We start from the raw sequence: 25,770 nt of genomic DNA on the forward strand, positions 1-25,770 counted from the left end.
ATTTAAATCCTTTTCTTGGCTTTATCATGATATATGACACTGTTGTTCTCTCCCTACTTTTGCAATGCTCTTCTGCATTGACATTAAAACCATATTCTACAGGTATTATGAGAAACCCTTGGGAAAATCCTCATCATGGGATCTGAGACCTTCTGTGTCCGCCAACAATCCATGTGTAATGATATCTCCTGGAAAATGTATGGGTGTAACACCAAGGGATAATAGCTATTATTCTTAATTAAGGCGTACAAGTTCTGTGTGGCTTTCTCAAAAAGACAGGTTCCACCCTTGCAACCTGGGGAAAGAACATACAATCTCTGCAATTTTTATTTTAAAAATCACTTTATGTTCAGAAATTACAGTAGTTTATTATTTAGTTTATACAAAAGAATGGGGGTGGTGATGATAAGGAATGAGAGCTATGACTGGACCTATTTGGTTCCTACAACCTTCCCTCCTGCAGGAAAGTAATGGAAGGAGTCTAACTAGTCAAACTACCTTTATCAGCCCTCTTTTCTGAAATTGCTACCCTCCTGTCTAAGTGAGGCTTTACTGTGGATAAAGCCTATGGGTTCATCCCATTACCAAATAAACCATACAACCTTCAGTATACAGAATCCTACCTTGACAGAGGGCTGTAGATGATACAGATATCTGACTATTGCACATCATTGCATCTGATAAGGAATGAAAGGCAGTAGCCTTTGACTTTTGTCGCTAAGGATCAAAGCACAGTCTAGCTCAGAGAAGGGAATCACCCTTCATTTTGACAGACATCCATGTTTGCTCCTTCTCAGTCTCCTCTGCAATCTTTTGTAGCCTCTTGTACTCTAGAGTTTTTGTGCAAGTATGATGATCATTTCACTCTAATCTCTTTCCTTGAACAATTTTATGTATGCCCATGGTTTCAACTACTGTCAGATGGCTCCCCAAACCTTGTGCACTCTAAGCCCTTGTCTTGAGCTCCAGATCTATGTCTACTACCTAGACACCTCCAGTTACATCCTTCACAGAGATCCCAACTCAATATGTCAAAAACATAAACACTCATCCCCCAAACGCCAAAACAAAAGCAAGCAAATTTTTCCTCCTGTGTTTTACATCCCAGTAAATGGTACCACCATCCACTTATCCCCCAAGCCTTCATCCTGAACTTCTCCCTTAACCCCTATATCGAACAGATCACCTCGTCTTATTAATTCTACCACATGGAGAGCTTTTAAATCTCCTCAGTTCTTTCTATCTTCAGTACCACTACCCTGGCCCAGTCCAAAGTCATTTCTTGCCTGGATTACAATAGCTTTCAAACTAGTTTTTCCTTTCCTAATCCTCTAATACAAATTATTGGAATGCAGGAAATATGACTCTATCACATGCCCTCTACATTACCCCAACCTTCAACCAATCCTAAAATCACTTGTTGCTGCCCTCAGCATAAAGTCAAATATCACCAAGTTAAGATGCCGACTGTCGTGTCCTACAACTAGCAATTATGATTCCACAGATCACAGAAGGAGCCCAAGAAATAACTGTTTTAATAAATAACTCCCAGTGATTCCAGTGTAAGTGTCCATGAATCATATTTTGAGGAATATTATGGAAAACCCTAGGAGGGTGCTGAAAAATATTGTCTGAATGAATTAACATTCCTCAAATCTAATTCATACCCTTCCAAAACATCAATGACCTTCCAGTAATCAACTTCCACATGCCAGCTTTAAAGTAGGTAAACATTATTACTTTACTTTTGAATATATAGTGTTTGTCATGTTTGTGGCAGTCTTCCTTATCTACCTACATTTACAAATGACAACTTCTGGTCGGGGTTAACAGTTAAATCCAGTGTCAATTTTCAAACAAATATCAAGATCTAATAACTCGCTTAACCACCCTATGATATTAACTACCAAACTACATAATATCCCAATAGCTTCTGGAGTGTCTAAGAGATAATGCACTCTGTGTTTTCAGAAGATAGAAAAGTATTAACAAAGGTGACTGATATGATCAATAAGTTCATCACTTACCTGACTGCCCATTACTTAATAGCCTAAGGGTAAACTGTGGATCAGAAATCTTGAGATAACTTCAAAGTTTCCATTGTTCAAGTTCTAACCCTAACACTTAGCACTGTAACACAGAACCAACTGAGCTGAAGTTCCTAGTCTAGGCTTCGGTTCATTAATTGGTGGCTATACCATTTACGCCTGAAGAATATGTATACACAGTGAAAATGTTTACAAATATGGGAAAAGGTATCCTATATAGAAACCAAGGAAAAAAACAAAAAACAAGAGTGAGTTATAAATTGCTAAAATGCACACCCCTACCCACACTTTGTCAATCGTCAGCTACTAGTACATTCCAAAGTTTAATTACTTCTTACTCATGAATTTTTAAATGTTGAAATAAAAGATTTTTAAACTTAATTGCAGACACTGTAATTAGAATCTTTAATTATAATTTAGATCTGCAACTTTCTTTGGACAATTACACTGGTTAATGTTTCTGAGACAGCAGTGTGTGTGTGTGTGTGTGTGTGTATGTGTGTGTGTTTGTTCTTTTGGTTCTTAATTCTTTTTGCTATGCTGCTTTTTCCTTGCAGGCTAATGTCACAACAAATCTACATCACTGACCTGAACAGGAGGACTTAGGGGTTTAGGCCTTGCTACTGAGTATGCACACTGCACAGAAATAAGAAATAAGTAGTTTATCAGCTAAGCTACTAAAAGTGAAATTAAATTTATTCTTTACTTTTTTCCCATTACCAAATTGCTTCTGTAAGACATGAATTAGATATCTTCATATCCACTTTTACGTATGGGTAACAATAATATGGGTGAGTTTTCCCTCCACATCACCATAAATTTTTTTCTTTAGAATGTCACATTCAAGTTTCATTTCTTGACCTGGCCATATATACTAATATAAATTAAATCTTTTCCTCATTATTTATCTTGCTTTGCAGAAAAAGTAATATTGAGATTAAAAAACACTCCATTTGATCATTGTGAAGACCAAACCACTTCTCTTCACAAAATGTATACATGTTTTTAAATTGAGCTCTCTCTTCTGCAATAAATTTACAATATGAGTAAGTGTGTGTGTTTGTGTCTGTGTCATATACGTATATACACTTCTCAGCTTTCATTTTCCCCAGCTTCATCTTCTTTAGATTTGGACAAATATCAAACAGTACCTGTTGAGTGATCAAACTATCTCTTGACTCTCACTCACAATCCGCCCCATATCACACATTGTTACATATATCAATTATCAGTGTATCGACTCCCAGCTCCAGATCCACCCTCCTTTCTCCTTCTTTATGATACAAGGAGGGACTCTGTAAACATGGCTCCTATGCCAGCTCACACAATGTTAGGCCTTGTCAATAGAGGATGGTGGAAGGATACTCCGATGTCATAGCAAGAGAGGGGGGCTTTTCTTTCTGGTTCTCTTCCTGGTTCAGGTGCATTTTCATTCTTTGGCACAGTTTCAAAGGACTAGCGTGAGTTTTCAGCCCCCACGCAGGCTGATCCTATGGACTGTCTTCCGGCTACCTTCACATGTCTCTTCCCCTGCAACAGTGGCACGTTCCTGTAGCAGCAACATCCACTCTGGTGGGTCTGAATCTTGGCCCTGGGAGGAAAGACTCTCTTCCAAGTCCTAAGTTCCTTCCTTGTTCATGATGCTTCACCCCTAGAAGTAGATGCAGCCTTCTGCATTTTGCTAATTCTGTTTTGCTTGGAGTCTTCTTTTATCCTGCTCTATTATTTAACCACCTTGTATTAGTTAATAATTCATTATATTATATTTTCCCTGTTCAAAGTACTGTTATGGATCCTTTCCTCTAACTGGATTCTGATGACAGAGTAAGTATGTGCCCACTCGGTGGTCTTGCAATTAATTAGACTTCCTCGAAGCCAACTACTGGTAAGACTGAGTACACAAGATGAATAAAGATGGAAATAAAGTAGAAAATCTGACACGACCAAAGAGAATTCTATAGGACTGTGTTAGGCTAGGTGATTCAAGGGAAATGTCTCTTTAGAAAAACATCTAAGGCCTTCAAGCATTCAAAGATCCTACTGAGATGTTAAATATGTATTTCATTTTGGGGAATATCTCCATATATAGGCACACATGCACACACACATATACACATTCAAACACACATACACTCCAAAATAGAAAAAGCAAATGAAAAAATTAAAGTAAGTTAAATTTTAATTTAAACGTTGCCAATTATAATGCTACTAAGCTCAATTCAACTTACATAAAATTCAAAATATAAGTACATTTTAATGTTTATAAAATGTGTGGTAGGGTCTCCTCAAATCAGAAAGCATATCTTTAGCCTGCTAAAATTTGTAAAAGTTCTAGGGCTAAATTCACCGAAGAGACCAAAGTTTTCAGGTTTTCAGCTTTTTAAATGGTGTTAGTAATCTCAAAGAATGGTCAAAACGAAGAGGTGGAAGATTAGTCTAATCCATTACCACTACTGAAAAAAAAATCACTTCATACATTTTGCCAAACATACATGACCTGAGTTTGTCTAAAACTCCCAAACAACAAATATTTTGTCTGTCTAGGAAAAATATATCTTTATACATATGTATATACATGTATACATATGTATATGTATATATGTATTTTTTTTGGTTTTTATTTTTTTGAGGCAAAATAATTCACTTTGCAAAAGAACCACAAATATTTTAATATAGCAACTATTACCACTAATATTCACAACATAAAAGCCATAACATTGAAAACTTTGATATTTTGGGGTCCTGTAACATTTGCCTTTCTGTTTTGGCTGGTAATAAGACACCATAAGTAAACATATAAGAAGCATTATTTATATGATATTCTGTTAGTTTGTCAATGTAGTCCTTGAAAAAATTCTGACTCTCTCCACTTGATTCCACGTAGAAGTTAGGCGCTCATTCTCACTGCGTCTAATATTTGGGAGCATTTACTGAGACAAGCTGCACAGAAATATTATCTTTACAGCCAACCAATAACTATTGGAATACACACTCTTGGTAAATAAGTCTCTGTCATCTTTTTAGAGTGGAATACACACTCTAATGACTTATGGATAGAGGCATATTAAGATTGCAGGTCACAATATAAGATACTGCCAGGGAGGGGGAGAGTTATGTTGAAGAGTGTAATTTTTCCTGTTGTTCTAGAATTGTGTCTAAGGCCTGGATTTGAGGGAGAAAAAGAAGCACTTAAATCTTCACATTCTAATTTGAAAAACTTCAAAGATCTATTAGTGTTTGGTATCAACCACCTCCCGAAAGTTGGGGATCACCACCCCCTTGCCACCTATATTTCAGCCAGCCAAGTCAATACAAGAAAAGGACTATGTGGTCAGAGAAGTGGCTCTGATGGAAGAAATAGAGGATTTTTTTTAACGATAAAAGTGGCATTTCTACTCTCTAAAGAAAAGGTATGGAGGTCTCAATAAATGGGCTAATAATGTTTATGAGTGTCTGCAAAAATGGAAAACCTTTTGTTTTTGTTTGTTTATCCAGGGGAAAACCTTCAAACTTCTCAACCTTCTCCTTGGATTACCAAGAAAGAAAAGAAATTGGGGATGATGACACAATGGAGGATGAATGGGCAAAGATGAGACAAGGGAATCTTCTCTAATTCTCACTTCTTGGGCAATAAGGAAGGTGAACAAGAAATTATTTCAACAAAAATTTCTATAACAGAGCACTATAGTTAGCAGTAGAAATGGAAGACTGACGACTAAAATTCTGATGCTTAACCAAGAATTTACCTAAGATGTTTCTAGCCCACCAGTTTCTAACCCACTAGACCAATTTCCCTCTCCTAACCAACTCATTTTAAAGAAAAATAAACACTAGTTCCATAGAATCTAAGAATATCAAGATTCTAATTTTCTTTAGATTGATGTATATGTGCCCACTATGTATGCGGAATGTATGTATTGTACATATGTAGATAGTATGACAAGGCACCCACCTTCCTCAATGTCACTAGAAAATTTCCATTTATAACACTGACTATGACCACGTTCTATGAGAAGCAGTTGTCTACGAAACTGTATAGACTTTACTTATGGAATTCCAAGCAGGTGCCTTAATCCTAGAAAACGATTCTAAGTAATACAATTATTTTTATTTAAATAATTGTTATCACACTGTAGATAGGTAGATAAATTTTGAAAAGAATATAAAATATAAGGGCTAATCTGAACACTCAAGCTGGAACACTGCACCACAGATACAAACAGATTAACATCTTTAACTCTCCGTGTTTTGGGGAAGACTAAATAGGCATGAGACAGATACATAATTCTATAGAACTAAAAATACTTGTTTATTCTAAATTACCCCCATCCTCACTTTCCATTATATGAAGTAAAAGTAATATTTAACGAGAAACTCACCATATCTGTATCTGAGACAGGGCCAAAACTGGTCACATAGATGTTTGTGAAGACTTCAGTGATGCTGTCTGATATGAGAAAAAGAGATTGAATATAGATATTACATAATGAGAACCACAGGAGAGAGAAGTGGTCAAGTACATGGCATGGTTAGAACGCTGTGTGATATTTAGGAATATTGCTTTTTACTTTCTTTTAAACTTATGCAACTAACAAAAAATGGCTATATTGCTCAATTATTTCTTAGGTTCTCACAATCCTAAATGCCAAATGCCTAGAAGTATTATGACATTCTTTCTTGGAAACTATACCCATTTTCTTTTAAGCGTGTTGCTCAGAAATAATAATTTAATAGAAACTATCTTAAGTGAACTAGTTTACCATAAATTTACCACCAGTACTGAAAATAAAGTATAGTTAGTATGGTTACCATTTGATATAATCCTAAATTTGATTTTTTTTTTTTTAGTGAGGAAGATTGGCCCTCAGCTAACACTCATTGCCAATTTTCCTCTTTTTGCTGAGAAAGATTAGCCCTGAGTTAACACCTGTGCCCATCTTCCTCTATTTTGTATGTGGCATGCCACCACAGGATGGCTTGATGAGCAGTGCATAGGTCCACACCTGGGATCCAAACCCATGAACCCCGGGGTGCTGAAGCAGAGCATGCGAACTTAACCACTACGCCACTAGGCAGGCCCCCCCAAATTTGATTTTTGAACTAAATATTTCAGATGGTATTTCATGATGGTAGAGATTTAGTTTGTATTGTAAATTAGTATATCTTCTCAATAAAGCACAAAAACAGATTATTAATCATTATAAATAAACGTAATTCATAATAATATAGAAAGCATTATTCAGTGACATAAAAGTAAAAGCAAATAACATACATTAATCACAATGGATTACTTCCTAGCAAGCTTGCCTTTAAACCTATTTAAGAATGCCTGAAATGCTGAGATTGAATTGAATTAAACTCTAAAGTTATGTGACTTATTAACTATAACACAATTAACTGGATTCCTCTATTAACCAGGTGATTTAGACCTTTGATTTTAAATAAGCCAAATGGCGATGGGAGAAAATCTCAAAGAAAAGATTACAAAACAATATCTGTTTAATGTTCTTATAAGGAAAAAAAATACATCATTAATTTCTATCACCATGAACTGAATGCCTCATCTAACTCTCAAATTTGTAATTCTACACAAACAACATCATGAAATACTTTTAATATCATACTGCACATTAATTCACAACTGTGAAAGAAAGAGCAAACTAAATCTGGGATGTTATATCCACAAATGCAAAAATAAAAAGTAAAAAGGTTTTTAAATAACAGAGTAGACTTTGAATGCTTACTCTTCAAAGAACTTGACACATAATAATCTACATGACCAACCTATGAGATAGATTTTCTGTTATGATCCCAATGTATGTGTACACTGATGTACAGAAAGGTAAGAAAATCTGCCCAATGACCCACACTTGGTAGAGTCGATAGAGCCAGGTTTTAGAACCCAAGCAATCTGGCTCCTGAGCCCTCAGGCTAAACCAAAGCATTATAACACAGTCAACCACAAATTTGAAACTAAAAGCGTTTTCTCATTAACTACATTTTTCTATTCACTGCAATACTCTGTGGCAAAAACATAGATACAGTGTTCCAAATAAATATATTCACTCAACTTTCTTATTTTATATACTATTTTATTCTAAAAATTGTACTGATGAAATTTTATTATAAAACTCTTTTGAAACATAAATATATTGATAAAGTTCATTCTCAGCTGCCACCTGCCCTGAAGCCCTGCACAGGGTCAGCTTCATGGGCACGCTACTGGTGCACTCGTATAGGACTCCGTGCTCAGCAAAGCCCCATGCTTGGTTTAATGTTCTGTTTTTGCTCCCTTGAAACTCTTAATTATTTTTTAAATAAAGAGCCCTGCATTTTCCTCTTGGACTGGGCCTCACAAATTATGTAGCTAGTCCTGGACCTGAATTATATAAGCTTCTTAGAAAGAAATCATGAAAAAGAGACTCAAGTCTGTTTTTTCTTCTTATTCACACGAAATCAATCATGCTATCACATTTATTCAATAAACAATTGAATAAAACTTTAGTCATTATAGATATTGATTTAAAATGTTCCAGAGAAGAGAAATTAAAATAGTAATTAGTCTTCACCCGAATAGAGGCAATGAAATTATTCTCCTTAGTCCGGAGTAGTCAAGTGAGAGAAGAGAGATGACAAAAATGTGTGAATACCTTCATGTTAAGGATATGAAGACTATCCACTCTATGCCAAGTGGCAACTAAAGAGCAAGAGAGAGTATTATCAGTACCTAGTGGCTGCAGGGAGGTGTCAGCTATGAATCCAAAGAGAGAAAAATACGATTACCTTCAAAGCTCTAAGCAGTGAGAGCAACAACTAAAGATATAGAACACAGCTATGCAAAGTTACCTCAAAAAAATGACTTCATAGTTTATTGACTTCATAAACATAGTTAAAGAATGTATGCATTGCAACGGATATTCTTCTACTATAGAAGTTCAGAAAAAGGAAAATCAGCAAGGCAAACCCTAACCATGAATACCCAACAGCTATCTGAGATTGGGAACGAGATGCTTGGTAAGGAGACTTTGAGGATTTCTGTATGGATGGATGCACAGAGCTGTAAACATGCACTAGTGAAATATTTTAGTGTGATGACTGCAAATATCTGATACATCTAACATAACTTTCCAGGGTTCTATATTCAAAGTACAATCTTGGATTATGATTTGGCTTTCCAGAAAAGAAGTGGGCGGCGAGGAGAGGGACCATGAGATTACACGAATATAGGTTATTTTCAGTTCTCATGATACTAATATATCAGACAATCCCTAGTATCTTCTGGTTATATTTTGTTTTCCCACGTGGATTTAGAACAGGGTTGAACTGTATTGTTAAAATCTCTTACAATATTGTGATTCATGTGACAGATCAAGCCACAGAACAAACAAATGAATTGATATTCTGGTGGCAACCTCAGTCTCTGCATTTTAGCTGCCATGAGTTACCCTCTCAAGTCCTGATCACATTTAGTGGTCACACCAAGCACTGTCCTGACTCAGGGCTTTCCCATTGGCTATTACCTCTTCTCTTTCATTCTTAGTTAATTGTTTCTCTGACTTTAAGTCTCAACTTAATGTTCTCTCCTCAGAGCAGAGGTTCACTATCCACTCTATATAACGTAAGTTGTCTTCTCTCATTTTCTCTCACACTTCATTTTTTTATAGGACTTTTTAGAATTTGCCATTAATTTCATGTCTTAATATTTTCTTACTTGTTTTTAGTTTTGTGTTTGGTCTGTCTCCCCAACCAGGATTCAAATTTGCTAAAAGACAGGTACTGTGTCATTTCTGTTTACTGTCATAGCACTAGTGCTTAGAACAATGCCTGCCGCATATTAGGTGCTTTATAGTTGAATAAACAAATCATTTCTAACTATAGTTCATGTAGAACATATGCCTTTTCCCAAAATATTTCAACAAAATTAACAATGGCCATGAATAGCCGTAGCTACTCATAAGGAATGGACACTGCCATTTGTGAAGGCAGAGACCAAACTGTCCATGGACAGAGGGAGGCTGAAAGCCTAGGGAATCAGTTCATAGTGAAGAAACTGAAAGCCAAGCAAAAGGGGAGAATGTATTTAAAGAAAGCATAGTAAAGAGAGATACTACGCAAAATCAAATAAACATACAATCACACACATGATATATGCTACGAGAGTATAGAACAAGGGAAAATTTCTCCTGGAAACACTTTCTTCACTTGTCTCTGAAATACCACAATCTCTTGATTTTATTCCAACCTCACTGATTGCTTCTCAGAATCCTTCACTCATATCCCCTTTCAATCTGTTGATATTGGAATGCCCAACATTCAGTTTTTGGTTCTGTTTGTTTACACTACTTCCTGATAATTTATTTCATGTAGTCAAGGACTCTTGAATTTCTATCTTCAGTCCAGAGCTTTCTTCTAAAATCTAGACTCCTATATCCAACTACCTAGTTGACAGCTCCACTTGACTATCTGATGCATTTCTCAAACTCATCAAGTCCCAAACAAAACTGATTTTCCTCTCCAAAGTCAACCATACTTGCAGCCTTCCCCATCGCACGTATTTGGTTGTCGTTCCAACCCTCTAGGCCAGAAACCTTGGTCTCATCCACAACTTCTCTCTTTCAACAGTAAGTCTGGTTGGCTCTCAAAGATACCTCTAATCCAATGACTTCTCACTCTTCTCCATTGTTACTACTCTTAAAGCTACCACCATCTCTCTATAGGAATACTACTTCTACTCACTCACCCCTGTCTTCACATAATATAAAATATACCCTTTTTAAAGTGTACAGATCAATGGTTTTTAGTATAGAGTTGTGCATTATCACTACTATCTAACTTTAGAACATTTTTATCACCAGAAAGAAACCCTGTAACCATTAGTAGTCATTCTCTATCCTCCCTAACTCCAGGCTCTGGCACCTACAATTCAGTTTCTATTCTTAAGGATTTGCCTACTCTGGACATTACATATAAATGGAATCCCTTCTATTCCTAGCTTATAGAGAGGTTTTTTTTAAAAAAAAAATCATGAGTGGGTGTTGGATTTTGACAAATAACTTTTTATGCACGTGTGCAGATGATCATGAAGTATTTGCCCTTTATTCTATTAATATGGTATACTACATCAATTTATTTTCATGTGTTAAAGCAACTGCATTCCTGAGATAAATTTCACTTGGTTTTGGTGCATAATTTTTTACATGTTGCTGGATTTGATTTGCTAGTATTTTGTTGTCCATTTGTGTGTTTATATGCATGAGGGATCTTGGTCTGCAGTTTTCTTTTCTTACTAATGTCTTTGTCTTGTTTTATTATCAGGGTAACGTTGGACTAATAGAATGAGCCGGCAAGTGTTCTCTTCTTTTCTATTGTTTTAAGAAAGTTTGTGAAAGATTGGTGTTAATTCTCCTTTAAATATTTGGTAAAATTCATCAGTGAAGCCATATGGACCCGGGATTTGCTTTGTGGGAAGCTTTTTTTTATTACTAATTCAATCTCTTTCCTTGTATAAGTCTATTTGAGTTAGTTTTGGTAGTTTGTATCTTTCTAGGAATTTGTCTATTTCATATATGTTATTTAATTTGTTTTCATAAAAATGCAATAAAAATGTCTTCCCTTACAGTATTTCTGTAAGTTCAATATTAATCACGCTTCCTTCATTTCTGATTTTAGTAATTTGAGTTTTCCTCATTTTTCCTGGTCACTCTAGCTAAATGTCTATCAATTTTGTTGGTCTTGTCAAAGAATCAAATTTTGGTTTCATTGTTTTCTCTCATTTATTTTCTATTCTTTATTTCAATACTTTCCTAATATTTATTATTACTTTTTTTTGTTCGGTGAGGAAGATTAGCCCTGAGCTAACATCTGTTGACAATCCCCCTCCTTTTGCTGAGGAAGATTGGCCCTTGGCTAACATATGTGCCCATCTTCCTCTACTTTCTATCTGAGACACCTGCCACAGCATGGCTTGATAAGCAGTATGTAGGTCTGTGCCGAGGATCCAAACTTGTGAACTCAGGGCCACTGAAGCAGAGCGCGTGAACTTAACCACTACGCCACTGGGCCAGCCCCTATTATTACTTTTTATACTTGCTTTAGGTTTAGTTTGGTCTTCTTATTTTAGTGTGATAAGGTAGAAAACTAGGTTATTGATTTGAAATATTTCTTCTTTTTTAATATAGGCATTTATTGCTATAAATTTCCCTCTAAGCCCTGCTGTAACTGCATCCTATAACTTGTTATGTTGTGTCCTCATTTTCATTCACCTCAAAGTATTTTGTACTTTCAGTTGTGGTTTCTTCTTTGACCCATTACTCTTTATGAGTATGCTATTTAATTTACACATATTTGTGAATTTTCCAAATTTCTTTTTGTAATTGATTTCCAACTTTAGTCCTTTGTAATTAGGAACACACACTGTATGATTTTAAACCTTTTAAATTTATTGAGCTTGTTTTATGGCCTAACATAATCTACCCTGGAGAACATTCCATGTGTACTTGAGAAGAATGTGTATTCTACTATTGTTGGGTGGAGAGGGCTACACGTCTGTTAGGTCTAATTGGTTTACAGTGTTTTTCAAATATTCTGTTTCTTCGTTAGCCTTCTGCCTAATTGTTCTACCCATTATTGAAAGCAGGGTAATGAAGTTTCCAAATATTGTTGAAACATCTATTTCTCCCTTTAATTGGTCTGGTTTTGATTCATGTATTTGGGGCTTTGTTATTAGGTACATATGTTTATAAATTTTATGTCTTCCTGTTAGAGTGACACTTTTATCATTGTAAAATGTCCTTCTTGCCTCCAGTAAAATTTTTGTTTAAAGTCTATTTTAACTTGTTATTATTGCCACTTCAGTTGTCCTTCTCTTACTGTTTGCACAGTATAACTTTTTCCACCATTTTATTTTCAACCTATTGTGTCTTTGAACAAAAGCATATAGACGAATCATTTTTATCCATTCTGCCAATCTCTGCTTTTAATTCAAGTGTTTTTTCCATTTACACTTAATGTAATTACTAATAATTTGGATTAACCTGCCATTTTGCTATTTGTTTTTATGTCATGTCTTATTCTTTTGTGTTGTATAGATAATTTCTAGTATATCATTTTAATTTTCTTACATTTTGTGCTATTTTACTAATGGTTGCCCTGAGGGTTACAATTAACATCTTAACTTACATGATCTAGATTGTAGTAATACCAACTTAATGTCAATAGTAAACAAATGCTTGCTCCACTTATAGTTCCTTTCACACACTCCCTCCTTTGTGCAATTTTTGTCATACAAATTACACTTTTATACATCTTAAGCCCATCAACTCCATATACTTCTTGATATATATAATTTTCTTTTAAATAAGACAGAAAAAATGTTACAGACAAAAACACATTTATACAGTAGTTTATACTTACTATATATTTACCCATAGGGGTGCTCTTTATTTCTTTGTGTGGACTCAAGTTACTGTCTAGTGTCTTTATTTCAGCTGAAAAGACTCCTTTTAGTATTTTGGGTCAGGGGGATGTCAGGTCTACTAGTGACAAATTCTCTTAATTTTTATTTATTTTGGAATGTTTTCATTTCTCCTTCATTGTTGAAAGATAGTCTTGCTGGATATAGAATTCTTGGTTTACAGGCTTTTTTCATTCACTACTTTGAGTATGTCATGCCACTTCTGGCCTATTTTGTTTTTGATGAAAAGTCAACTGCTTATCTGTCTTAGGATCCTTGTACATGATGAGTAATTCCTTTGTTGCTTTCAAGATTCTCATTGTCTTTGTCTTTCTGTAATTTGACTCTGGTGTGTCTATGTGGATCTCTTTGGGTTTACTCTGATTTTGTTGAGCTTCTAGAAGTGTCGATTAATGTTTCTCATCAAAATTAGAAAGTTTTCAACCATAATTTTTAAAAATATTCTTTCTGTCCCTTACTCATCTCTCTTTCCAGGAATTCCCTATATTGATATGCTTGATAATGTCCCACAGATCTCTGAGGCTGTATTCATTTTATTTTCATTGTTTTTTATTCTATTCCCTAGACTAGATAATCTCAATTATACTTTTTTCAGGTTTTACTGATTTTTCTACCAGTTCAAATTTGCTATTTAGTTCCCCTAATAATTTTTCATTGCAGTTATTTCTTAATTCCAGAATTTCTATATGGTTCTTTTTTTAATATATAATATCTGTCTCATTATCAATATCTTCTCTTTGGTGAAACATCATTCTTACACTTACCTTTTATTCTTCTTTTTTTTTTTTTGAGAAAGATTGGCTCCTAGCTAACATCTGTTGCCAATCTTCCTCCTTTTTTCCTTTTCTCCCCAAAGCCCCAGTAAATAGACATATGTCATAGTTGTACATCCTTCTAGTTGCTCTATGTGGGATGCTGCCTCAGCATGCCTTGATGAGTAGTGTGTAGGTCTGCACCCAGGATCTGAACCCGTGAACTCTGGGCCACCAAAGTGGAGCACGCAACCTTGACCGCTATGCCACCAGGTTGGCCCCCTTTCCTTTTATTCTTTTGACACTGTTTCCTTTAGTTCATTGAATATATTTAGAAAAGCTTGTTTAAAGTCATTGTCTAGTAAATCTCACATTTAGGTTTCCTCAAGGAGAGTTTTGATTGATTCATGTTTTTCCCGTATATGGATCATACTTTCCTATTTCTTTGCATGAATCACTCTTCTGTCATTGAAAACTGAAAATTAACTCTGAATATCAGATTCCTTCCACTCACCAGGCTGTGTGTGTATGTGTGTGTGTGTCTTGGGGTATGTCTTCAACACTCCAGCACACAGTTTACAACTTTGCTTTCTCCTTCATTTCTGCTTGTGCAGAACCCCTAGGTCATACAGGGTGAGAGTTTAGGGCCTTCTCAGGTCTTTCCAGGGTATGTGCAAAGCCCCGCACATGTCTGAGGTTTTAAAAGCCTCCTATAGTCATCTCAGCCCTTAGTCTTTCCTTTTAAGTTTTCTGGCCAGGCTCTTATTAGACCTAACTGGTAGCTCTGTTAAACAACAGCTGTTGATTTTTTTCATCAAGTGCCCTGGGGATAGAACTGTTCACACAGAGCAAGGTGAGTCAGATAAAACACAGAAAAGTCCTGCAAATGAAGCTCTACCAGGGAGCTACCAGCCAGGTCAAATAGTGGCAGTTCTCTGGAGCTGAGGCTTTTGAGGGAGCTCTAAACCTATGCTGCCTACTCCCAGTAGCTGCTAGGCTGCTGGTTTTCACAATCGACACAGTTGCAAGGCTGTTGGTTTTTAAGGCGAGCATGGAGCTGCAAAAGAAGGGATGAGATAAAGAACGTTAAAATGCCACAAAATTCACTCTTCTTACTGAGGTTCAGTTGTTTTTCTTATAAATGCTCCTTGAATTGTTGCAAGCCTCTGGTTAATTTCTAGAATTCTGAGAAAGTTGATTATATATTTTTTGCCAGTGCTCTTGTTACTTTTTTGAATGAGTGAATTTTCAGAGGTCCTTACTCTGCCATTCCACAAGTATTTTTCCACAATCTCTTCTTAACTCACAAATCAGATTGTGTCTCTTCTCTTCACAAAACCGTATAATGATTCCTTATCTCACTCAGATTCCTTATCTCACCCTTATATTGGCCTACATAACACTTCATGGCCACATCCTGTTATCTTTACTATTACACCTCCTTCAACTCTTCTCACTCATTCCTGCCTCACTGCTCTCCTGGCCCTTCATCAAACACGTCTGGCCTTTGCACAGACATACTTCTCTGCCTGGGCAGCCCTTCTCACCATTAGGTGCATAGCACACTCTCTAACCTAACTTATTTAAGTATTTTTGCATTTTTGCATTTATTTGTCTATTTTAACAAACATTTATATAGTGCCTAGTACATGCCAGGCACTATTCTAAGCATTTAACAAATATTAGCTTAAAAGTCACTTTTTTTCAGTGGGCCCAAGTTGATACCTTAATTTAAATTGCACCTTCCCTTCATCCCTAGTACTGTAGATCTCCTCTTACTTTGTTCCTCTTTGTCTTTTTTTCCATGATAATGATACTTTCCAGCATGTCATGTAATTTGCTTACATATTATATACATTGTTTAAAATTAAAACTCTAAGAAGGCAAGGATACTTGAATCTGTTTGGTTTACTGATGTGTTCTAAGTACATACAACAGTTTCTGAAACATAACAGGCTCTGAATAAATATTTGTTGAGGGATTCAGTCAATTGAACTTCAGTCAAGTTCATTGGGACAGGGAGGGTGGGATTGGGACTAGTTTCCTTGATCAAACTACATTTCAGTAATATCAAAAAGATGATACATTATAGACACCTTAGGTAGGTGTGTGGGTTGGGGGAGGCACATAAGAGAATATTTAGTTCTTAGCAGCATACAGGAAACAGCACATTCAAAGATCCTGAGATGGAAAATAGGTGGCTCTCGTGAGGAAGTAAAAAATGTCCAGTACATTAGAACAGAGAGGGAGCAGCAGAATCACACAAGATGGATTTGGAGAAATAGGCACGTTAGATCATGCGTGCTTTATAATTGTGTGATCTTGGACAAGTCGTTTCATCTGTAAAATATGGATTATAACTATATCTATTTCATGGACTTGTTATGAGGATTAAATGAGTTAATTTATAAAAATCACTTATAACAGCCACATAAAAAATAATATAAAAGTGTTTGCTATCTATTTACATCTGTAGCTAACTGGGGATTTCTGGGCTACAAATGCATGTTATGGAGTCTTTGGTTCCACTGAATAATAACTGGGCAAATTATTTAACCTCTATGAACCTAAGTTTCTTCATCTCCAAAACAAGAAAAATAACAGAAACCATCTCACTGGGTTCCTTTAAGGATTAACACATGCAAAGAGTATAGAACAATGCCCGATAATAATGTTCCATAGTGTTGGCTATTATTATTGTTACTGTTATTATACATTGTAATTGGGGTCCAAGTAGACAAATTCACCTAAGATCAGAACATAGACCAAGAAGGAAAAATGATCCCAGCCCCAAGATTTAAAGAATTCATAAAAGAAAATAAGCCAGGAAGGAGAATCCAGAGAAGGAGTGGAATCAAAAGTAAAGGAGAACACAGTGTCCCAAAACTAGAGATAAGAATGTTTCAAAGGCAATTTATACCTTTATGAAGAAGGGAGTGATGTATAGTCAATGCTCCTATGAGATCAAATAATCTGAGATCTGGAATATTCACCGGATTTGGAGACCTGGGAGCCATTAGTGGACTAAAGAACGTGTGCAGAGGCCAGCATGGAGTGAGAGAAGTGAGACAAAAGGAAAAGGCTAGAGTGATCTTAAACAACCCTTGAGAAGTTTGTGAAGGAGAAGAGGACGCTAGCAACAGGGGAAGATGGGGGAAAAGAGACAGAGACAGTCATTTGTTTTGCTTGTTTAAGGTGAAATATAGTTGAGCATATGGTAATGCAGATGGGAGGGACTGAGGTAGAGGGAGAGGCTGAATATGCAAGAGAGAGAAAATATCAATGACAGAGGAATATTCCTGAGTTAGCAGGCGGTGCATTTATTAAAAGAGATTGACAATAGATACATGGAGGGAAGAAGGAGGAGGGAATAGCCTTGATTATAGCCTGAGTGAGCAGAGAGTTTGAGACAAATGGAAGTAGGTTTTTAGGCCTAGTGGCAGGTTAAGTTAAGGAAGTTCCTGGAGAGGAGAGAAATATTGAGTTACGTGCAAAATATCTGTTCATCATTCTTATTACGATAGGTGATGATTCCAAGTCAAAAGTTTGATAGTTTAAACAATTATATTAACAACATTTGACATAGTATACATCCATAGCAGACCAAGGTAGCATCTGCTGCCAGTTCTTTGGCCATATACCCTTGACAATCACAATTCCTCTATACGCTGTGGTGTTCTGCTGCTAACACCTATGATTCTCTGCCTGACGCCTGTCTCTGGCTGTACAGGGCAGACTGGAAGTGCAGAGAAGTTTATGCCCCTGGGAACAACTATCAGTCAATGACTGATGGGAGTTAGAAGAAACATAACTCAGCTTTCTCCTTCCCTCAGTGGAGACAACTCTAAAGCATGTTCCACACCATTTCCCAGAGGTCCTCAGTGGGACTAGCCCCAAGTTGTCCTCCACAGTAATCTGTTCATTAGCGTACCCTGCTTTGGCTCCCCTCCCTTCCCTTTGTCACTCTGCCACCCACTCTGCTAATGTGCCCTGATATCACTTCCCAAATTAATGCATATCTTACAGTCTGCTTCTGAGAGAAACCAAAGCCAACTACAAACATCATCCACTTACTCTAAGAAGAAAAAACGATAATAATTAAAGACACAGGAAAAATATTAATTGTAGTCATTGGAGCTAACCATCCAAGCAATAAGCTACACTGTCTTCACCCTTGTTATTTAGACATTAACAGTGACATTAATAAGGACACGAACTTACAATGCTGAAAGTAAAATCGAACTATAGATTACATCCCTTCAAGATCAAGATGCTAATAATTTTGCTCATCATGTATCATAAATATAATGTCAAGCACATATTTTAAGACAAGTTACTCATCGCTGTGTTTGCTTTACTTGCTCAGCAACAACAAAGATATTTTGCTTCCTGGGATGATTCCCATAACACCTACATGTGCTATTCGTCATCAGTTAATTTCATTAAAGTCAACAAATACTTTTAAGTGACTTATGTGTATACGGCACTTCGTGTTCCCTATCAAAAGTTGAAAACTTTTAATTTGATAATATAATCTGACACCATTCTACCACAAAGGAATTGCTGCACCTTAGCCACTGTTTTCCTCCCAGTAGGCACACAAGACATGTTTGATAGAAAGGGATGACTTGAAAAATATAGTGCTGCATTTGGATGGTCAATAAACTGCCCACAAAAGAACAATAATAAAACCAGTACATATTGTGTTGTGATATAATCATTTTTCATCATAGTTCTAAGTTTTGATCTTTGATTCTTTGTGATGATTTGGAAACATAAGACACCAACATTACTGAATTTATGAAATTTCCTCTCAGTATAAGGTTCCTGGTGCTCTTTAATTTTTACATCTTTATACATTCTGTTTGTTCTTATGTTCTTTACTTTGACTTTTTTCCTACTAATGAAAATGCATTGATCTAAATAGTATAGTCAATTTGGAAGTCCTGAACAAGAATCAAGATGCCTGTATGCTTATGAATGGGACAAAAGTCCTAAAGGATAAACTAAACACATCCTCTCATGACAGTCACTGTTTATAGGCTACAAATGAATCTGATTTTGAAATCACTGCAGGGTCTATCCATCCCCAACAGGGTTTGGGACTGTTCTGGCCCTTAGAATCATCACCAAGTAGAAGATTTGTAGTGCCTCTCTCTCTTTGAAATGTCTTTCTTCAATATCTAATGATTCTGCTTACTCTGGTGAAAAGCTGAACACACACCTCTCTCCCCAAAGCGCTAGTAAAGGAAATCAAATAGTAAAGGGAAGAGGAGACTGAATGCACATTGACTCCCATTGATTTAGTAGGACCATTTGGTTCAATTAACAAATAGCTACTAAGGGTTTACTAAGTACAGTCCAGAGACATCCCCAGCTTGACAGACAAGGGAGAGAATGTTTCCAAAGGGAAGCTGAATGTGGTACCGGAAGCTATTTATGGTCCTCAAGGTAATGTTTCATCAAGCAATTGCTACATGCTCAGTCTGGGACTCTGACAAGGGAACGCGTGAAGATGTTCTCAAAGATATCACCTCTACTATTACAAGTTAGATTCTCTTGTGAGGAGAGTCTAGTGACCCCACCCCACTTCAAGTTGCTAAAGATGGCATCCAGAGCACATGGGATATGCTAGAATACTGAGTCCAAAGTTCAATCTGGGCACAGACTACTACAGATCCAGTATTCCTGGGTCACTTAGTAACTTGGAGCTTATTAGTCACCAACCTAAATCCTACACTGTTCTCTAAGAACTGATAGAAACCAGTTTAACAACTGAGAATTTAAAAGTAAAAAATATGCTGATATATATTTACATTTTGCTCCCAAAATACATATTAATAAGAAAGGATTCTCATATCCAATATATAGTAGGGATACACGTTTATCTTTTTAAGATAATGAATTATTTTATAAATCAAAATAAATTGAGGATTCTTAATGCACCAAGAAATACAATGTATATATAATACTAATATCAAAGGATTGAAAAAATCCTACTATATTTATTTTATTTACTATAAAAAGGTACATAAGTCAAAGCATGCTAATCGACTTTTTCTTTATGACCTTTTCACCAGCCCCACAGAATACTGCTGATGACAACGATATTTCCACTTACCCTGCAAAATAATTTTTCTGTTCTTTATTATTTTGTAGAAGGAAAGCATTAAAATGTAATAGAAGTATTAACATTGAAAATACAACCCAAACAATTTCAAAAGCTTGTATAGGTCATGGCTTTCAAACATTCAAAATTCTGCTTCCTGTATTTTTAGTCTTGGTAAAAAGCATCATCATCTTACCAGTTGTCAAACGTTCAGACTCAATCTGAACTTCTTACTCATATTCTACATTTTAATTGTTCACTGGGTTCTGTTGATTATATTTCCTACGTATTACCTGAACTTTCCTTTCCTCCCCATCCTCACCGGCAACAGCCTCTGGAATGGCCTCAATTAGTCTTCCTGCCTCTAGTCTTACCAACTCCTCCTTACCCTCTATGATATCGCAAAAGTGTTCCCTCTGAAATAGAAATCGTGTGATGCCTTTTCTTGGACCAAAATTTTTCTCAATGACTCTCCTTTGCCTAAAGATCAAGTTCAAAGGCCATAGCATGGCACATAAGACTCTTCATGATCTGTCTTTGTCCACGTTTCCATCCTGATCCAATGCTGTTCTATATCGTGTCCCTCAGCCATACCGCACTCCACGTCATTCTCCCTCATACCTTTGTTTCTTTGTACTTGCTCTTTCTTCTATATAAAATATCCTTTCGTTTAATCCTTGTTCTCAAAAAACAAGCTCAAATAATCCTTCCCCTGTGAAGTTGTCCTTGCCATCCCTGGGGTATTTAATTAGTCTTTCTGTTGGTTCCAGGAATTTTTACTTCTTCAAATGAAAGAGTCAAACCAGATTGCGACTTTGAATGCATGAGAAGTTATTAAATGGCCATGTGGTCCCCCACTCTATTCACTGCTCAATAGCTCCCGGCATTTGGTTCTTTTATATGAGTAACATACAGTATCATAGATAACCATAGAATGATACAAAGCAACATCCTAAGAAGAATCATTTTATCATTTATTGTTTTCTACCATGTAGTTTATATTTTCTTTAGAAATATGGCTTTTAAGTAGAGAACTCATTTTGATTTTTTCTTGTTCAACTCTAAATGGATAGTAGATTATGATCAAGCATAAGGCCATACCAGCCCTGTCACACTTAGATATGAAATAAATCAAAATATTATCTTTATACCTGTAGATAATTTGGAATAAATTACAAGTAGGAAAATTATGATGATGGTAAATTGTTGAATTACATTAATCAGATACAGAAAAATGGTAAAAGCAAGGTTTTAGATTTAGATGCTAAAACCATAAGATCATTTGCTTTTATTTCAAGTAGTTTCCAGTCTCACATTCAACAATCCAACATTTTTTATCTACAATATTCCAAAGTTAAATGCATGGAAAGCCTTGTTGGCAATTTTACAAACACTTATTACCTTTCCCTGAATCTCCTGGATCAGCCTCAAAAAGAAACTCTGTATTTATAACATAGAGCTTATTGCGAGTCTAATTTGATGATCATATCACTTTCTTCTTAAAAATAAATTTAGCTTAAAGTAGTATAAAAGGAAAAAAGAAATCTCCTAACATTATTAACTTTATCACTCATCACTGGATGCTGTTTCCTGATGGTATATGCTCTGGAAAATGTTATGAATACTCCACACCTAACATGTAACTCGGAACTTTTAAAAACTTATATAGCAACCCGTAAGTATTTGTTCTATCTATTGAATTCCCATTGTGTGATAATAAAAGGAACTTACCACCTATTAAGCATTTACCATATGCCTGGACTAAAGTTAAATTTTGTATATATGATCTACATTTATTTTCATGATCACCCTATAAACTATGCATAATTATATTCATTTTATTTCTCATCCAAATTCAACAACTAACCAGACATAAAGTTGCATTGAAACATTTTTCTCTGACTTAGAATCTCATTCTCATAACTACTCCAATAATAAAATGCCTTTCAAAAACACAACCAATGCAAAAGATTTTTCATTTAGTTGAAGACTATTTGGTATTTTGAGTAGTGGCAGTATAATCAAACCATATATATTTATTACACACCTGTCATACACTAGCCTCAAGTTATATATCTGGGGAGATATAACAATAAAAAAATAATAATAAAGAAACTTACAGTCCAGTTAAGTAGTCAGTGCTAGTTTTGCAAAACATGTCATTTAAACTTTAAGATGAAAACTTTATATGTATATGTATGTCACACAAGTACATAAAAATTTTTCATCTTATCACAGGCATACATCTTTGTGTATACACACACATATATATGGTATGTGTATATATATGTATTATATATTGGTATGTGTGTATATATACACATATATGTTATAAAATGTGTTATGTATGTGTGTGTATGTGTATACATACTAATATAAAAATTTTGGTGTTGATTTGCCTCATAGTTAAATCAAAACACTTATATCACTCTATCTTAAATCTGGAACTTCTGAAGAGGACTACATGTAGAAAACCACTGAGAAATGGAGACATGAATTTTCTTTCTTTCCTCTCTTCTTCCTTCAAAAAAAACGTAATTGAGTGCCTGTTACACGGTGTAAGAAATCTAGATAAAAGACAAATAAATAACACAGTATGCAGCCCTCATGCTCTTGGAAGGGAAAAAAACAAGTAAATAGATTATTGTCTATGAAGTGGTAAAAATAATCAAACGTGCTAAGATGTGGCGTGAGGAGGTAGGAGGTGGGTGATGGTAAGGAGAGAGGTGGCGCTGAACTCAGAGCTGTGGAGTCAGAGAAGGCTTCTCAAGTTATCCTTTTATCTACAACTCCTACTTCTTTTGTGTATTTTTCCTTCTGCTCTCAGAATCTTTTCCTTCTATCACTTCAACCCATTTTATTACATGGTTTTACAGTTACAAGCTAAAAAAAGAGAGAGCTATTAACTTTAGTGAATTTAATACTTACAATAGGCACCTTTTAAGAAATTTTAGATCTAGATTTTTACTTGAAGAAAATCTTAAGAAAGTAGATTACAGCAAAGCGTTTGGACCTCAAAGTGAGTGCAGAAACTGGTAACAGAAGGAACTTAACAGAAAAGATTCACTAGATGCAGGAGAGACATGAAAGGATGAAAAAAGAGATAGCTGTAAAGTTAAAGTGACAGTAGACTTCTCTGGTGGTCTTCCAAAATTGTTTTGGATGCTACACTTTGATCTGGTCAAGAAATGCTCATTTTTAATTTAATGCAAGTTCTCAAACTCAGCATTCTTTGCAATTCACAACATTGTTTTACTTTGTTCTAAATCTGTCTCTGAATCCTAATCATGTCTACATATTTTTCAGAACAATAAAATACTTTCATTTTAGACATTTGCTACTAAAGAAAAAGTAGAGCTACAAGAAATTATTTTTACAATCAAAATATTTAAAGTTAGAATATATGAAAAGATGTATGTACGCGTAATAACAGTCAAGACTTATGCATGGAAAACCGACCTTTCACAGAGAGTGATTACAGACCATATTTGAAATACAAAATTGGATTTACTATTTACGAGTCTATAGCATATCTTTAATTTCTCAGCTCTGATCATCTCTCTTACATAAAATATTTCCATGTAAATATTCAAGTTGCTTTATTTCTTTTTGATTTGCATTTAAATTTTATCCTTTTTCCTTCTCTGCTCTAATACACTGTTATGAACAGTTGATTTTTCCCCCCGTCCTAAATTCAGTTTCCAACACCGCTTCCTATGAAAGTACTTGTTATATAAACTTGTGAGCTGATACATTTGGGTTTTACCAAAAAATAATTCCCACTTGTCCCCCCTTACTTGTTCCTGCCATTCCTAGTAGCCTTTTAAACTGCTGCTTCAGCTCTCCAGGAAGTTTTAAAAGGCAGCTGTGGTACAACCCCAGCTAATAGATCAAAGAGATTCACCCCATGTTTGCCTTCTCTGAGCTCAGAACGTGGGACTCTCAGCCTTTTGCTGTAAAGGCAGAGAATCACTGATAAATGAGCTTCTGCACCTCACGCAATAAAAAACACAGCCAGTTTATAGTCAAAGGGACAGTAACAGCTAAATCAAGGTATTTCGCTTGTACCCTGATACTCCTCACCAGCAGCTCTTCCGTTTGGAACTGACACTACGTTTCTGAACTTTATTTACAGCCGTTGAGCCTCGACATGTTGCTTTTATTTGTGACTCACCGATTATAATGAAAAAAACAGAAATAGTAAGTAAGCTACATAATTTATTTTTCTTTTGGTCCTCCCAGAAATAATAATGTTTGCTTTTCTTCTCAGTGTGAAAGTTTTTATGTATTCCATCTGTAAATGTTCACAAGGGTATAAATCCAATACAGAAATGATATGCATCATTTCCAGAAAGTATTGTGGCAGTTCTCTTCAGTTCCTGAGAATATATCACCACATAAAGAGAAGAACTGAGATGCTCTTTTGCCGATTTAAGAGAAATTTTAGATAGACTTTTCAGGACTTCTTTAGTCAGGTAATATCATCCATTGTCCATTTCCACTGACTGTAAAGTACTTGTCTCTATGTGGCCAGAGAACAATGAAGGCAGATCACTACTAAGGCTCTTAACAAGAGACACCACTTTCTGCAATCAAGAAGGCTGTGGGCATCCTTATTGATTTTGAAGAATGGCTGTAGCAAAGTGTCTGGATCAGACAATTTGAAGGGGGATGAATAGGCAGGGCGAAATCTAGATCAAGTTGTAAAGCAAAAGTTTTTCTCTGGAAGGGCTTAGTATTTTTCCATGCCTTACTGTTTTCTCTGAGCAATAGAGTTGTCCACCATACCCCTTGAAAGTTCAACAATTATTTATTCAGCACTGACTTTGGACATGTCATTTTCACAGTGCTGTGGAGGACGTAAAGAAGTACAAGTGAGTTCACTGTTCTTTTTTAAGTGTATAAAACAAGAACCCACAAATTGTAAAATCCTAATAATCATTATAGTTATTATAACCCTTCCTGATGCTTAGGCCGAAACCTTGTAATTATCCTTGACTTTCCCCTTCCACACCCACATCCAATCCATCAGGAAACCTGTTGGCTTTATCATCAAAATATATCCAAAATCCTACCACCTGTCAATATCTCTACTGCTACCACCCTGGTCTACACCGCCACCATCTCTCACCTGGACAAAAACAACGCCCTCTTTACTGGTCTCCCAGCTTCCATCTTTGCCCTTGGACAGTCTACTTTCATCACAGCACACAGAGAGGGTCTTATAAAACATAGGAAATGGAATCACGCCATGCCTCTGCTCGGAGCTCGGAAACAATTCCCCATTTCACTCAGAGTAAAAGCCAAAGCTCACATAATGGCCAACGAAGCCCTAAGTGACGTGAGCCATCCTCTCCATTACTGTCTAACTTCACCTCTACTGATTTC

General features: G+C 35.8%; 1 protein-coding gene across 2 annotated transcripts in view; it reads right to left on the reverse strand.

Moving 5' to 3' along the window:
- The window catches only part of GABRA2 (gamma-aminobutyric acid type A receptor subunit alpha2), a 124,829-nt gene that overhangs the window by 67,222 nt on the left and 31,837 nt on the right, over positions 1-25,770 (reverse strand). For both annotated transcript variants that reach the window (XM_058546994.1, XM_058546993.1), the window contains one exon: positions 6,428-6,495. In XM_058546994.1, the coding sequence (XP_058402977.1) occupies positions 6,428-6,495 (68 nt within the window). The remainder of the gene's footprint in view (positions 1-6,427; positions 6,496-25,770) is intronic.

The sequence above is a fragment of the Diceros bicornis genome, chromosome 8 (assembly GCF_020826845.1).
Source record: "Diceros bicornis minor isolate mBicDic1 chromosome 8, mDicBic1.mat.cur, whole genome shotgun sequence".
Lineage (NCBI taxonomy): Eukaryota > Metazoa > Chordata > Mammalia > Perissodactyla > Rhinocerotidae > Diceros > Diceros bicornis.